Genomic DNA, 16,394 nt, shown 5'->3' with positions numbered 1-16,394 from the left:
TTTCTTCCTATACCTCAAAATAACTGAAAGATTTCTACGAGGAAATGCAAGTTCAGAAAAAAAGACCCACAAAATGAAAGTGTTAAAATGCAGACAACTTCTATACCATTTCAAATGCAAAATCACAACCTTAGCTACCTTCAATAGACTCTTAAAGGGTCCTTTCAAACAGATGCTATTTATGAAGATCATCTGTTAACTTCTTTCTTGTAATTCAAAACTCTTATCAAATGATGTTTTCATGATGACGTGTAAATATAATATTCCATTAGAGATCAATTATAATTGGTTTTTAAAAACCCACCTTGGGAAACACTGCTACATAATACACAGAGCAGTAATGAGTATTTTGAAAGGAATTTCCTCAAAGTCTATTATAAATGTAAGTTGAAATCACTCATTTGCCCTAATAAGGTTTGAGGCATAGTATTGAAATTATTTCTTCACAAGCGTTCTCCCACGTTGACTTTGGTCTTGTCTACCAACTCGCCAGCACTTGTTGGAAATCTTCATTTTTAAAAAACTATGACGTTTGCCAGAAATATTTTTTCCACATGCCGCACAAAGGAAAATAAGCAGGGTTTCCTAGGTGGGTTGCAATTATTTGTTCCCAAAACGTGCTTTAAAAGCAAATTAAATGTTTTTCCCTTTTGAAATTCACCATTATTCTGAAAATACATTTCAGGTTAAGAAATCAAGTTCGTTTTTGTTAGGGCCACCTCAGCCCTTTCTTTTTAAATTAGACTTCTTGCTTACAACAAAGAGCTAGGCAATAACTAATAGGAACATCGAAACGTGCTTTTCCGAACTCCTCTAAGCCCTCACATTCATTTTCCGAATCCATACGCTTAGAGTTATCTCAAATATTATATAATCTGCTCTAACTCTCCGCATCCAGAAAAAAATGCCCATTTATTGTCTTGGCTGGTTATCACTTTATAAAGCTAGCTAAGCTCCTTTCCCTTTTCTTTAACTGTGCGAGTTTCAGGCTTGCCCAGCTTCCCAATTTAGCGGCACGTTGTAAAGCCTGCTTTCTACGAGGGCTTCGGTCGGGAACCCCTGGCTGGCCGAGTCAGCTCGTAAAACTTGCCGCGCCGACCCGACTCGACCCGACCCGACCCGACCCGACCCGGTCCGAGCTCTAGAGTGCGGAGAGGCGCGGGCGGGGGCCCGGCTGGGCTGCGGGACCCCCCCCTCGGGAAGGAAGCGCCCGCCGAGCAGCAGAGAGAGGGCTGAACAATGGGGGCGGCCGGGCGCCAGGAGCAGGTCCCGCTTCCTCCGCGACTCCGGCCGCGTGGTGGAGCCCCCGCCCCGAGCCCTCCCCGGCCGCGTTTTCGCGCGCCAAGGCCGGCCGCGCCTTCTCCCCACCGCCGGGCCTGTCCCGGCGCTCGCCCGCCGCCCGCGCGCCGCCTTTCCCATCTCCGACCCGGAGGCGCTTCCTTCCGCGACGCCAGCTTTCGCTGTGGGCCGCCTCGCCGCTACTTTCCGAGCCTATTTTCACAGTTTCCCCCTTCGTTTTTAGAAGGTGGTCGGGAAGTCTCCCTTCCATCTCAAGGTTGATTTGCCATTTCCCTCCGGAAACTGTTCCTCAGGAAACCCCAAAGCTAGAAGGAAATCAGGCAAATTCAAGAAAACCTTTCACCTGAGATACATTTCGTATTTCAAAAAAAAAGTCATTGTATGAATGGCGTCTAAACCCGGCCAAAGAACGATCCCCTCTCTTTATTTCCTGCTTTAAATAGTGTTATTTTAAAACTCTCCATCCAGTGCCTTCTGACGGAAGGGAAAGGCTTGTCCGGCAGCGAGCAGCAAATAAGGGGTTTTATCTTACGCCTCCTGGGACGGGGGGAAAAGTGGAACGTGGACGAGGGAGCTTCCAGGGCAGAAAGGCAGCCCGGCTCGCTGGGGCCGCCGCCGACCGGGCGGGGGCTGCGGCCCGGGGAGCTGCTCCGCGGCGGGGAAGCAGAGTTTAAGTAGCGAGGCCGGGAGGGTGGTGGGCCCGCGCATGACAATACTTTCTGAGAAAGGATGGGGCAGCGGCTGCGCTCTCTCAGCTTTCTCATCCCGCCCCCCCCCCCAAGGAAAAAAAAAGAAAGTTGGAGGGAGGTGGCGAGGGGAAGAGCCATCCCCATTTCCTCCCCCACGATTCCGTGGAGGGGCTGGGGCCGCAGCGGGCAGGGTGAGGGCGCGGGACGAGGCGGACCAATCGCAGGCAACAGGTCCGGGCCTTGGCAGGGCCGCGGGGCCAGCCCCCTCCCCTCGGCTCCCCTTCCCTCACCTCCCTCCCCCGCCAGGCCCGGGCCCGGCAGGGGAGGCCCGGCCCCGCACTCCCCGCCCCGCCCGGCCCAGCCGCGGCCGCCTCCGCCAGGGCTCTGGGAGTGGGGGTGGGGCGGGGGTTCCCTGCTGGAGAATCCTCCCCCGGGGCTGGCGGCGGCGGGGGGGCGGGGGGCGGGGGATGGAAATCGGGGAATGGAGGATTAGGAAGGACTCGAGCGCGGCACGAGCGCGGCCCGCGCGAGGCATCCTGGGTAAAAAGTGGCCGCGCGGCACCGGGAGAGCGCCGAGAGGAGCCGGGGTCAGAGGTCAGGGCCCTGGAGCCCCGGGTGCGGAGCCCCCCACGTGAACGCAGCGAGCTGGAGGAACCTTTTTGTTTTCGACCGCGCTAGCATGCTCCCCTGTGGACTGAGCTGCTTCTCCGGCTGCTGCAGAGAAGGGCTCCATCGCGGATCCCTTAACCCCACCCCACCCCCTTCCATCACCCACACACATCCCAACTCTACCCTTCCTCTCAACTCTCATCCCAGCCCCCAGTACAGCCTTGCAATAACGCAGTAAATTTGCTTTAACAACAAGTGGGGGTGGTTGCCTTTACTCCTCCCTCTCCTGCCTCCTCCCCCTCCTCTCGCTGCGGCTCTTGACACTACTACAAACCAGGACTATAAACATAAACATGTGTCACTGTAACAGGGCAGGTAATATACGGATTCTGAGGTGGGGCGTGGGGGCTCGGTCGCCGCTTGGGGGGCAGTAAAAAGCCGTGTTTCGTATGTTCGACGGCTTCGGGGGTTCCCCCCACCACACACACACACACACACACACACACACCCCGATCCATTTATATAATGCCCACGGCACTCGGTCACCTCCTCAGCCACACGGACCCACAAAGGCAGACTTGCCGGTAACCAGCGTACCCCAGAGCCAAGACATGTAAATGCGAAACCCTCCCCTCCCAACCAACGCTGCCATGTCTAATACCAGCAAACAGAAGCGTCAATACTTGAATCCCCTTTCCTCCTTAAAAAAAAAAATGCTCTTCCAGATAGCGATAGAGATCATTTTTCGACCCAGATAGTACATCGCTGTCTTCCCACAGAGAACAGCACCTACGCCTTTGGGGCTCAGAAACCCCTCCAAACGGCAAGAAAAGCTATTTCAATGCCTGGGTTCGAAATCTGGTATGCAAAGGTTATTTCTTGGGCTTTACCTTGCAGCAGTTAGCAACTTCTGCTGCAAGTTGGCTGTGACCGGCGCTGTGGAGATTCGCCGCCTCAGCCTTTATTATTATTAGTGGGTCTATATTTACACTACCTTTCAACGTTTCCCCCCGTTCCTTAGTTCAGCAAGCCCAGTCACCACTACTTAACGTAAAGCGAATCCCCTCGCAAGCTTTTTAGCTTGAGATGGAGGGGGACACAGAAAATGTTCAGCTGGAGAAGTGGTTCCCTTTGTTCTTTTCATTGTTTCTCTACGAACTGGTGGCTACAAGGATAAACACTTACCTTCTCTTCTTTTTGCTCCAAAAACCAGACGTTCCCATCAGCCTTAAAATACACAATCCACCTTGAGAGTAACTACGAATGTCAGGAGAGTTTGTATTCCATTCTTTTTCGCTCTCTGCCCTCTTTTAGCGTAGGATTAAGTTGCCGAGCACGTTGCTGCAAGCTGTAGCCCCCCGCCTTAGTGAATCGGTCACGTTTAGGACCCTCTAAGTCCATCCTAATTCTGCCAGTAGAATTGAGGGTATTGGAGCTCTAAACTTTCAATAGAAAAGGGGCCTAAGACTCTTCAGAAAACTTACAAATACCTTGAAATTTTTTACTGTTGTATTTTTGCACCACATCACCAAATACTATGTGCCAAAAAAATTAGATGCTTCTTTGACGAAAGTGGTTTTTTAAAAAAGTTATACTTAACAATACGCTACTTAGAAGGAGTAAAAAGGCAGGTTTGTAAGGCATTTAACGGAATAAGTGCATTTTCTATCATGTTTGTTGTGTCCTTGATTTTTAAAAAACAAACAAAACACTACTGCATCTGAGAAAGTCAGGAAATCAAAGTCTAAATTTAAATGTTATGGAATAACTCAAAATGACATGTTTATTTGAAATTTATTAATGTAAAAACTGGCCTCTTAAGTGAAAAGTGAGCTTTCCAAAGTTAAAAGACTTAATTTTCACTCAGGATTCCAAGATTAATAAAAGCAAATTTTCTGGTTAGGATGTGATACCGTCAGTGTTCAGTGCCCAGCCTGATGGGCATTACTGCCCACACCTTGTTTGAATCTGATTATGATGTGATTTGCTGATGTCATGAATATAAAATGATACTTGTGTTTCCAGAAATGTGAACTTGTGAATTTTTTTTTCTTTGAGCTCCCGCTTTTTTGTGTGCTCCCAGTAGCTGCAGCAGTGGGAGGCAATGATTGGCTCCAGTGCTCCTGGAAGGATTTGGGCTTAAGCCAGGAGAACAGAACCAGAGGATTCCCTTTTCAGGGGCCTTCAGGCTCCTCCTGTGCTATCTTGGCTTCTCCCCTCCTGGGTGCTCCAGTATGGCGGCTGCAGCCATAGGTAGGCCTCAACACTTAGTGTCATCACTTCTGTCTCAACACATTTGACCCTGGTGTAAAAGGAACAAAAATTTGGACAACATAAACAAATGGTGGTTCTTGATATTTATGTAGTATTTAATATATGACGGTTGAACTCCACTTTCTCTGACTTTTTTTCTACATACACTATCAATTGTGAAAGGCCCTGCCTTGCATAGGAAAATATTGCAACAAAACAAGATAATTGAGGGGAAAGGGGGTTGCAGTAGGAAAAGTGGCCTTTTTTTTAATAACATTTAATTGGAATAAAAAGATTCTTGAGCAGTAAACATTCTTTATTTATTCAGCACACATGAGCAGGCATTGTTTTATCACCATCATAATTATAGTGTCCTTTAAACTGGTGGATAGTAGGAAAGATAAGGGAATGTGCCTGCAGATTCACATCAGTCTCACTCTTCTTTCTTCCCCTTCCTCTCTCCTCTCCTTTCCCCCTCCCTCCCACCCCCATTCCTTCCTTGGTCACTAGGGTCCCCCACAGCCCTGAAAATGAGAAGAACAGGAAGATTGTGGCCTAACCATTTCTTACATCATGAAAGTGATTTGTACGGCACTCTAATTTGATGCAATCCATAACCTCCTTGTCTCCTATGTTTATAACTGCTTTTTAGCTTGCAATATGTGTTAGGAAGAGTTGCCCATTGCTCACCTGTATAAAATTTCATTCACTAATGTTTCTTGCTTTACCTTTGTCTAATTTAGAAAGCACACTCTTAGGGCTTTCTCAGAACAAAGCCTCACAAAAACCCCTTTACCTCCAAGGATTTGCAAATTTATAAAGGCTGCATTGAATTCAAGATGGGTCAGGGGGCAAAAAAAGGGTAGAAGGTCACTGCATTTTGATTATGGGTCAGTAGACAACATGGCATATACTCTGTGTCCCAAACTTCTGTTAAAGACAGGGTTTTTAAAGGCCCAAGAACAGAAGGATGGTCCCTTTTGGAGACTTGCCCTGATTTGTTTGGATGAGACTAAAAGAAAAAAAAATTAAGGAAAATATACTAAGTTATAATTTAATTAGCTCTTCAATTTAGCCATTCCTCCCTCCTACATTCTCATTTTCCCCTCCCACAAAGCAGAGAAAGTGTGATATTAGATAAATTTAGCTAAGAAACTGTTGTTGAGATTTTATTATCTTATATCTTCTACTGATTCAACACATGAGACTTTAAATTATTGCTATAGACTTTATATTGTAAGTATTATAGTGACTTTTGGTGAATAGTATAAGGGGCTCCTTTTATTCTGCTTTATTCTGCGGTATACTGACATTGTTGAGTCCTTTGTGATGTTCCTTACCCTTTTCTCTCTGAATTCACTTTGAACAAAATGTGCCCAGCAATCACTAAACCAAATGTATATGGTGAAGAGTTAGGTTGTGGTGGTGGGGTGTGTGATCCTCATTTAAATTATGTATGTATGGGTGAGAGCCTGGAAGGAAAAGGATTATTTTAATGCTCTTCAATACTTTAATTATATGACAGTTGTAGTGTAGACATGCAAAAGTACTCTTCGGTTTTCCTTCAGGTTTTCAAAAGAACTTTCCCCATTAGTAAACTACTCCTGCAAATTGCTATTGCATTTCCCAGCTAACCATTTAAAAGACTGTAAATGCCATGTGCATTACTTCGCTCCAGAGGAAAGAGGTCAGACTGAATTGCAATGGTATTTAAACATAAAATACAGTGAAAATAAATCAAAATAGAGCATCTGAAGGTAAATTTAGCAATTCATATGGGATAAGTAAAGACAAATATGTTCATATTTGTACAGCCCATCACTTTAAAAACTGAAAGTGCTGGTTTTTTACAATACAGTGGACATTAAGAATGTATTTCAATCTGTATTTGCTGCAGAGGATTTTCCTTTAGCCAGCAGCTTTATTTTCAAAGCAAAATATACTTTTACCATAGCATGTACATTATGTATTCTTCACTGAGTAAATAATCATGTTTAATTAACTCAGTGCATAACATATATATGCCTAAATTCTCTAGACCCCCCCAGAGATGGATATATGCACAAACGTTAATCTGGGTGTATCCATTCACATATACACATGTATTTAAGAAACACAGAAGCTGATATATCCTTTCTTAAAAAAGAATTTGAATATAGTCCATCATCTGAATTTGGTTCATCTTTGATTGTAGAGACAGCTGACATGGTCAACAAATTTATCAAAGAAACCCCCTGGCTTTTGAAGAATAGTACTTTATACATCTGGATCTGCACATCCAGGCAAACTAAGTAAATTATTGCATAACTTTAAGCATAATTGATAACAGACACCTTTAATTTTTCATCCCCATTCTTTTGGCCAGCTTTCGCATTAATAATCTAAGCCATAAATGTTGGTAGCTATTGATCGAAATCCCCGGTGTGCATGCAAATCCATCTTAAAGTCCCCTGCCTTTCATGTGTGAGCGCTCAGGGGCCTCTGCTAGATCTTTTTATCGGGATCGACCCCCAATGTGCCTGGAGAAGACCCCGGATATGCAACGTGTGCTGATGGCCACAAGAAAGCTGTCTGTCACATTCTGTGTATGTGTGTGTATGTGTGTGTGCACACACATGCCACGGTAAGTGTTCCAGCCTGAACACACACACTCATACACACACACACACACACACACGATGGGGAAGTTAAAAGAACAAAAGAATGTATTAAACAAGAAGAAAGATGTGTAATAGGAGTATTAAAAATGTAGAAGTGTACAGGTGTCTGAGTGCACGTTCAGATATACTTGCATAAATACTATAGATAGACACATTTCCAAATCTCCTGGTCTTTATTTTTCTCTATTTGATCCAACAGATTACACCTTTAGTTTAAAAAAAGAAAAAAAAACCCTTAATTTTCAACTACTTTTCAAAACCACCTATGTTGCCAGTATTTTAAAGGTGAGAAGAGAGGGAGAGAAAAAAGAAGGTAATTTTGAAATGGCTACTAAATCATGTTGCTATGTGCAGGAGGAATAGGAATGTGTGTGTGCGTGCGTGTGCACAGGCGTGCATGTATAAATCTAAACAGTAATTGAGAACAACTAAAACTACCTGCCCCCCCCCCAAAAAAAATTGGACACTCTAGCCAACCTTTTGTAATGTCTTCTCAAAGGCTTTTTGTGAGTTTACTATTTCTTGGTTGTTTGACTCTTGGATCTAAATCTTGAAGCTGGGGGAGGGGAATGGGCGGAGGTGGGGTGGGAGGGATAGGGCTGGCAGTATATAAGTGCATCAGGAGGAATTTTAAAACGACATTATTGTTGCTGGCAATAGAAAGAGTCAGGTCATTTTACTTTTAAAAACAAACACCAGCATCTGCTTTTCCTGGAAACTTTGCTTTCTGCTTAAACCTTGTGCATTTTGCCTCCTGTGAAAATGAAAGAGAAAAACGCGGTGTGATGGATCCAGATGCAAAAGAAAGCCAACTCGGTGGATGGTATTAGCTGTGACGAGGCATTGTTCATTGCTGCCTCTCGGTTACGTTTAAAGCCTGAAATATCACGAGATCCATTCAATGATCCTTCTCTCATTCAAGGGACAAAAATGTAATTTGCTGTAGCTCTGATTTCTTGGATGGAAATGCTAGCCTTAGATTTCAAAGGCAAGAAGTAGACATCGTGGTTTGTACACACATTGATTAAGTTGAAGAGCGGCGATTACATCTGTGCTGAGTGCAACAGTAGTCCAGGGCTGACTTTTCAAATCCCAGCCTCCTGAGTTACAGACTCTCTTAAATAGACTTCCTTAATTTCCGGATGCACTTCTTGAAATTCCCAATTCTCTTGAAAATTCCTGGGAAATTACAAGCGAGATGAGGGTGGGGGTGGGGAACTATGGCCGAGATTTCATCTTGTCAAGCAAACAACCTTTTTGTGTATCTGATTCCTCTGTTTTAGCTTTTTTTTTTTTTTTCCTTTTAAGTCATACCTTCTGGTGCTAGCTAGCCCAGAGCAGGGGAGGCTGGAACTTTTGAATGTGAAGAAAGAAATTATTGTACAATTTTTTTTTCTTGCAGGCTCAGAAATATCCGTTTATTCTTTTAACCACACGGATGTGTCTATTTTTGGAGGAACAAGGAAACATATAAATGCTTGGGTTGCATTTATGCTGTAGTTGCAAACAGTGAACAGTTAAGAAGATTTTGCCGAATTTTGCAAAGCAGCCAACAAACTGCCTTGGGATAGTGGTAATGCAACTGGGAAGAACCTTGCTCTCATTTGGCAATATTTTGGATATCCTTGGAAACGACACCAAAATATGCCTTAATTTCACTAAGAAGAGGTTAAATCATTTTGATATTCATCCAAAGTGATTTTTGGTAAAGCAGGATTTCATTGGTAAAAAAAAAAAAATGGGAGTTGTAGAAGACTCACCTAAACTACCAACCAACAGCAGCACACAGCACTGAAAGCGTCTGCATCGTACATCAGCACTTTCTTTTCATCGGTATTACGTAAAACCTCTGGAAGCACCTTGGGCGTTTTACATTTTCTTTTCTTTGCTGCAGGAGGAAGCAAGCTGCTCCTTGGAATTCTGACCTGTCCTGAACAGGACCCTGGCAAAAGCTGTACCGGCGACTCCAGGAGGATCCCGCCTCCACGCCAGCCCGGTTAATTGTGAAAAGTGTACACATTTCTGGCTTATCTGTGCTTTGTTATGGGTCTGACGCGAAACTACCTCCTCCCCACCCCACCCCCCAGCAGAGAACCGAAATCCAGTTGAATTGTTACAGTGTTTCGGAGCTGGAGCCTTGAACTGCTTCCTTGGTCAAATAACTTTGTTTCTGGTTGTAAAAAAGGCATTTCAGGAAAAAAAAAAAAAAAAAAAAAGGAAAATCAAGAGAAATTCCAAACGTAAGTCCTGACTGGGGGGTTTCAGCGCGCGGTCTAACTTCGGAGCTCCCAGCCAGCCTCCTCCTCACTCCAGTAAGGGAAATACCAGGCTATTCTGCACATTTTCGCTTGAGCTCCATTTTCCAAAGGAAAAGGGGGTGGGGTATATCTATCTAGGCTTGATAATGTTTTTAAAAATAATATCTTGAAACGATAATAGCCGTATCGGTAAATTGCAAATAAAGCAAAAAATAGGCAATATTTCTTTAAAGGAAAATATACCTTTTTTTTTAAACGTACACACACTGCTTCTGATGAAGTCTGTGAGTCAGGCTGCTTCTGAGCTCCGATAGTTTAATGGAAAGATTTATATACCGACTGTATTATTTACTTTGGGAGGGGAGGTGGCAGTATAAGGGTATGCTAATTAGTGGGAGATTTTGGGGGGAAGGGGTGGAATATCAATTTTTATTGCATCACCTGTCAGGAGTGTCCAATCAGCGTTGGCTTTAGGGGAATTAATTGATGAAGGTGTCTCCGGACGAGCTCACTTCACTCTGTCATTTTATTTGTAGCTAAAGCAGCGGCGGGAATAGCAGCTGCATTTCTTTTCTCTTTCTCCCTTCACATTCCATTATCATAGTGCTCCAATGGAGAAGGAAGGGCCGGAGGGGCGCAGGTACTGATCTGCATCGGGGCCTTACACCAACACACTGGCAGATCAGAAGCCGGATGGTTTTCTCCCTCTTTTTTAAAAAAACGAAAACCAAAAAAAAAAAAAAAAAAAAAAAAAAATCAAGAATCAAGTCAGTGTAATTTCATGGGGTTTTTTTTCCCCCCAATAATTTCGGCTAGAGTTTGGCAGTCCCTTCGCCGGGAATAACAGTCTTTGTTATTTTATTAGCAGGATGCCTTGAGACACACGCAGCATCTGGCGGAGGATTAACATACATACATGTGTATGTATGCGTCACGTATATATTTACTGCAAATGGTGGGGATCGTTTAGTGCCCGAGATGGGAGACCTGAAGTCAGGTTTTGAAGAGGTGGATGGCGTGAGGCTCGGCTACCTCATCATTAAAGGGAAGCAAATGTTTGCCCTCTCCCAAGTCTTCACGGATCTGCTGAAAAACATCCCGAGGACGACCGTGCACAAGCGCATGGATCATCTGAAAGTGAAAAAGCACCACTGCGACCTGGAGGAGTTGCGGAAACTCAAGGCGATCAACAGCATCGCCTTCCACGCCGCCAAGTGCACGCTCATCTCCCGGGAAGACGTGGAAGCACTCTACACGTCCTGCAAAACCGAGCGCGTCCTCAAGACCAAGCGCAGGCGACCGGGCCGGGCAGCCGCAGCCCCAGCGCCACCGCCGGAGCGCGCCGCCGCCGCCGCCGCCGCCGCCGCCGCCGCCGCCGCCGCCGCCGCGGGCCCCCGCCCGGCATTTTGGAAGGACGAGCACCAACTTTGGCGGGGCCTGAGTGGAGCGGCGCGGCCGCTGCCAATCAGCGCGCAGTCCCCGCGCCCGGGCGCCGCCGCCGCCGCGCGCCCCGCCGCCCATCTACCTCAGGTTTTCAGCAAATACCCGGGCTCGCGCTACCCGGAAATCGTGCGCTCGCCTTGCAAAGCCCCTCTAAACTATGAAACTGCCCCGCTCCCGGGAAACTACGTCGCCTTCCATTCGGACCCCGCTTATTTTCGGAGCCTGCTGTGCAGCAAGCACCCGGCCGCCGCCGCCGCCGCCGCCGCTGCCGCCGCCGCCGCCGCCGCCGCCGCCTACTACCAGGCGTCGGCCACCGGGCCGCAGCCCAAGGCGGGCGCAGGAGGGCCGGCGAGCCTGAGCTACCGCGGCAAGCGCCGGCGCGGGGGCTCCAAGGACTGCTTGCTCGCGCCGCACGCCGGCGCCCGGCGCCTGCTGCTGCTGCCGCCTAGGTCCTACAAAGCCAAGGCGGCTGCGGCGGCGGCAGCGGCGGCGGCGGCGGCGGCGGCGGCGGCTGCCGCGGGGGCCACTTGCCTGGAGAGATTTCATCTGGTCAACAGCTTCTGCCCGCCTCCCCAGCACCACCACCACCACCACCATCACCACCACCACCACCACCACCGGGCCCAGCCGCCGCAGCAGAACCACCACCACCCCCCTCACCACCATCGGCCGCAGCCGCATCTGGGCAGCTTTCCCGAGAGTTGCAGCAGCGACTCCGAGTCCAGCTCCTACTCGGACCACGCAGCCAACGACTCGGATTTTGGCTCCAGTTTGTCCAGCTCCAGCAACTCGGTGTCCTCGGAGGAAGAGGAGGAGGAGGGAGAAGAGGAGGAGGAGGAGGAGGAAGAGGAGGAGGAGGAGGAAGAGGAGGAGGAGGAGGAGGGGGGCAGTGGGGCCTCGGATTCCAGTGAAGTCAGCTCGGAGGAGGAGGACTCGTCCACGGAGTCGGACTCCAGCTCCGGCTCCAGCCAAGTGTCAGTGCAGAGCATCCGTTTCAGGCGCACCAGCTTCTGCAAGCCTCCCAGCGTGCAGGCGCAGGCCAACTTCTTGTACCATCTGGCCTCGGCCGCCGCCGCAACCAAACCCGCTGCTTTCGAGGATGCCGGCAGACTTCCCGACCTCAAGAGTGGCGTCAAAGCCGAGTCGCCCGAGGAGTGGACTCTGCAGGACTGGGCCCCCAAAGCGTCTCCGGTGTACTGCCCGGCCAGTCTGGGGAGTTGTTTCACAGAGATAAGGAACGATAGGGTATCTGAGATTACATTCCCACACTCTGAAATTTCCAGTACTGTAAGGAGAACTGACCTGACAATTAACTGCCTGGCAGAGGGGGCCTCTTCACCTAGCCCAAAGACAAACAATGTATTTCCACAACAAAGAATACTCCGAGAGGCTAGGAAATGCCTACAAGCAACTCCTGCTACACTCTGTGCAGATAACGGCACAATTGTTGCTAGGTTCTTAAATAATGAATCTTCAGGAGTAGCAGCAAATTCAGAAAAAGATTCGAAAATCCCTCATTGTCATGAATTTGCTACGGATTTGCCCTCTTCGCAAACTGATCCTGAAGTGGATGCAGCAGCAGCAGCAGCAGCAGCAGCAGCAGCAGCAACTAAAGCTGAGAATCAAGGCACTGACACAGGTGACAAGACACTGCCATTTCTGCACAATATTAAAATCAAAGTAGAAGACAGTAGTGCTAATGAAGAATACGAACCTGACCTTATTACAAATAAGCTAAAGTGCGAGTGCAATGATACAAAGGGTGAGTTTTACAGTGTAACTGAGAGTAAAGAGGAGGACGCCTTGTTAACCACAGCCAAGGAAGGTTTTGCATGCCCTGAAAAAGAAACTCCTTCCTTGAATCCACTGGCTCAGAATCAGGGCCTGTCATGCACTTTAGGTTCTCCAAAACCTGAGGATGGGGAATATAAATTTGGTGCCAGAGTGAGAAAAAATTACCGGACACTAGTACTGGGAAAGCGACCTGTCCTTCAGACACCTCCAGTCAAACCAAATTTGAAATCAGCTAGAAGCCCTCGTCCTACAGGTAAAACCGAGACACATGAAGGAACACTGGATGATTTTACAGTTATAAACAGACGCAAAAAGGTAGCCAGCAATGTAGCATCAGCAGTGAAAAGGCCATTTAATTTCATGGCAAATTTTCCTTGTCCACCGTCGCTCATTATTGGGAAGGATGGGGATTTGTGGCCGGCGTATTCCTTAAACACCACTAAGGATTCCCAACCTCCTCACAAGGCCCATCCTATATGGAAATGGCAGCTGGGCGGTTCTGCAATACCTCTTCCACCTAGTCACAAATTCAGGAAATTTAATTCATAAAAATGTTTTGGAAGATACTTTCTTGAACCATATTACCTTCCTTTTGTTGTAAACTGCACAGGATGGTTTGTACAAGTCCATTAATGTGTTACACCCCCTTTGGAGTCCTGGTTTATTGCATTTTGAAGACAGAAATCGGATTACTTTTTTTTTTTCCATTGCAGGGTTGTTGGTTTTTTTTTTTTTTTTTTTTTTTTTTGGAAAAGGATGGGGGCGGGGTGGGAGAAGGGTTGGTTTACATACTACGGTCTACTTCAGGCTAAAGACTCAAGTAAAACTCAGTTATTATGGTAGAGCTGGAACACTTTACTGTTTCAATGCTAATAATGCACTTGGTACCTCAATTCAACTGCTACAAATAAATGTCAAAAGGTTGAATAATAAATATTACAATGAGCCATTAAGTTTATGCACTAGATTTCAGACCTGAAAGTGTAACTTAATTCAGTGAAAGTTTGTTAGGTCACATGGTTACAGTGAGGTAGCAAGAAGTCTCTATGAGCCCAAAATGTTATTTTCTGGAGCTCTTGTTTGTGGGGTATCTTTTTTCTTTTTACTCCCCTCATTTCCTCTCCAGGAGTAGTTGCACTTAACTCTTTTTTTTTTTTTTTTTTTTTTTTTTTTTTTGAGTAGAAAGATTGGGGTGTAGTCCTGATTGAATGCTGGTAAAAGCTGCCTCATATATATTGAGTAAAAAAAAAATGGGATTTTCTTTTTTTGGTAGAGAGTGTGAGTTTTACTTTTACAGCCACTCCTTGCAATTGGAAAAGTCCTTTTTGTGTTCTCACCCAAATGTTTTTAATAAGGTGACTCAATATTGTCCTGCTTATCTTGTGGTCTGAACATGACTCTTCCAACTTGCAAAACAATTAAAATATTTCCCTTAATAGTAGGATATATTATGGTCTAACTCTTCTTAGTGACAAGGCAGTAAATACAACCAAGAAAAGGAAAATGAGGGGTCAGAGTTGCAATACCCCCAAATGAAAAATAAGTTATTTCAGGGCTTTTTGGTACCAGAACTCAGGCACTTGGATTTTATTATCTTACACTTTTTCTTCATCCCTCTAAACTTTTGTTTTCAGACCATCCTGTGTATACAGCAGGAGAGTTTCTACTGCAAGTGACAATCAGAGGTGACTATCTATATTTGCACTTAAAAATCAAAGTAGTTCAACATGCAAATGGCTAGGGTCTAGCCCTTGGTGAGGGCCATGCTGGTATACTGTGTTGTGATGATGGAAGCAGTAAATCAAAATTATGGAAATTTGCACTGTTGAAAAGCATGCTTTAGCTTTATTTTCAATTAAAAACACTGTTTAAAATTCCTGGTTCCATACATTTCTACTTATTCCAGATTGAAGAACGGTTAACAGGAATGAATGGTTCTCTTGACATTCTCACTTGTAATATTTTTGCCTGAAAGAAATGCATTTACTGGGTGTAGTGTTTTGTTGTACTACTGTGTGATGAGGCCAGTCAGGTTCTGTACAAAACACTGGTGGATTTCTTCCCAAATAACAAGAAAACTTTACAAACTTGTGAGACATCAAGTATGAAATGTTTCGATTTTAAGAAAGTGAAGCAGAGGTCAGTTGTTATTTTAATGAAAGTTGAATCTAATAATTTTTGGTTCACCTCCCTCAGTCTGACAAATTATGTAACTCAGATCTCTACTATCTTGAGTCTAAGAAGTTGCATCTATAGATCATAAATCACAAAACAAAACAAAACACCAATGAAATGTTTACTGTGTGAATTTAAATCGCTATTTCTCATGGAAATTCAGTCTTTTTTTTCTTTTCTTAACCTTTTAATTCCTACTCCCTTTGAAAATTTCCTTTTGTCTATAAATGTTTCAGATAGATCTGGATGGTCTCAGCCCTAATTACTGTGTATGCTCTGTGGTTTTCCTCTTGGTGTAAAGGACAGAGGCTGGGAGTACCTGCATCCAAATACATGTGGATGGAGTAAACAGATGCTTTGAACTGCCTCCCTTCCTTTCCTTCTTGAATATTGCCAGATGTAGGTTCATTGGGTCCTCCTCTTCCTCCTCCTTTCCCTCCTCCTCCTCCTCTTCTTTTAAATAGTAGAAATGGTCAAAGAAAAATTGGGGAATATTATCCTTGAATTCAACTTTGTGTATAATTCCAAAGACCAGTCCATGTTACAAGTCAGATCCCAGAAAGCTGAACAATTGGCTTCTTAGTCTGAGGTTTTCCCTCTCTGGAAAGCAATGTAGAATTTAGGTGCAGTGAGTTGTCTTGAAAAATCAATCTGTAAAAAATGTGACACACACACACACAGTAGAGGTCTGTAATTTCTGCTCTTTAATTACTGTGAAGTCAAGAAAGTTCAAAGTATGGTGACTACTACATTTAGACTAGTAGTTTTCATGTTGCCTATGGACTTATTGTTCCTAAACTATAAATTGAGAATATATATGAAGTCTACAGTAGATCTTGGGTATGGGAAGACCATAAGACGGAATAAGCACAATTTAAAACAAATATGCCCTCTGGAATTTCTGACATAAAATAGCAGCCTCTAGCTTTGACACTTGGTCTCCTGCCCTCAGAGAATCAATAGTTTCAGTTTATAGGAGCTAGAGAATGAGCAGCATGGAGGCCGAAGCATTCCAGAATGATACCATCAAAAGGAAAGAAATTACATAGTCAACACAAATTTCACCCCGTAGTACTACTATAAGCCAGCCAACCACAGCAAAACCTGAGTTGGGGCTTCTGTCAGGAAAGTATACCAAATAGTATGCAGTAACTTGCAAACACAAGGTATTCTTTCAAGTCCTGGTAGCCCCTTAGCTGTTTTCCCATCCTGCT

At 45.4% G+C, this 16,394-nt stretch overlaps 1 protein-coding gene across 1 annotated transcript; it reads left to right on the top strand.

Annotated features, from left to right (window-relative positions):
* The first annotated feature begins 10,591 nt into the window (after positions 1–10,591).
* Positions 10,592–14,879, top strand: SKIDA1 (SKI/DACH domain containing 1). The gene has a single exon (XM_051820683.2). The coding sequence runs from the start codon at positions 10,747–10,749 to the stop codon at positions 13,552–13,554; it is 2,808 nt and encodes a 935-aa protein (XP_051676643.2). The 5' UTR covers positions 10,592–10,746; the 3' UTR covers positions 13,555–14,879.
* The last annotated feature ends 1,515 nt before the right edge of the window (positions 14,880–16,394 follow it).

The sequence above is a fragment of the Oryctolagus cuniculus genome, chromosome 13 (genome assembly GCF_964237555.1).
Source record: "Oryctolagus cuniculus chromosome 13, mOryCun1.1, whole genome shotgun sequence".
Lineage (NCBI taxonomy): Eukaryota > Metazoa > Chordata > Mammalia > Lagomorpha > Leporidae > Oryctolagus > Oryctolagus cuniculus.
The sequence above is the reverse complement of the archived record's forward strand: the minus strand, read 5'-3'. Positions and strand labels throughout refer to the sequence as shown.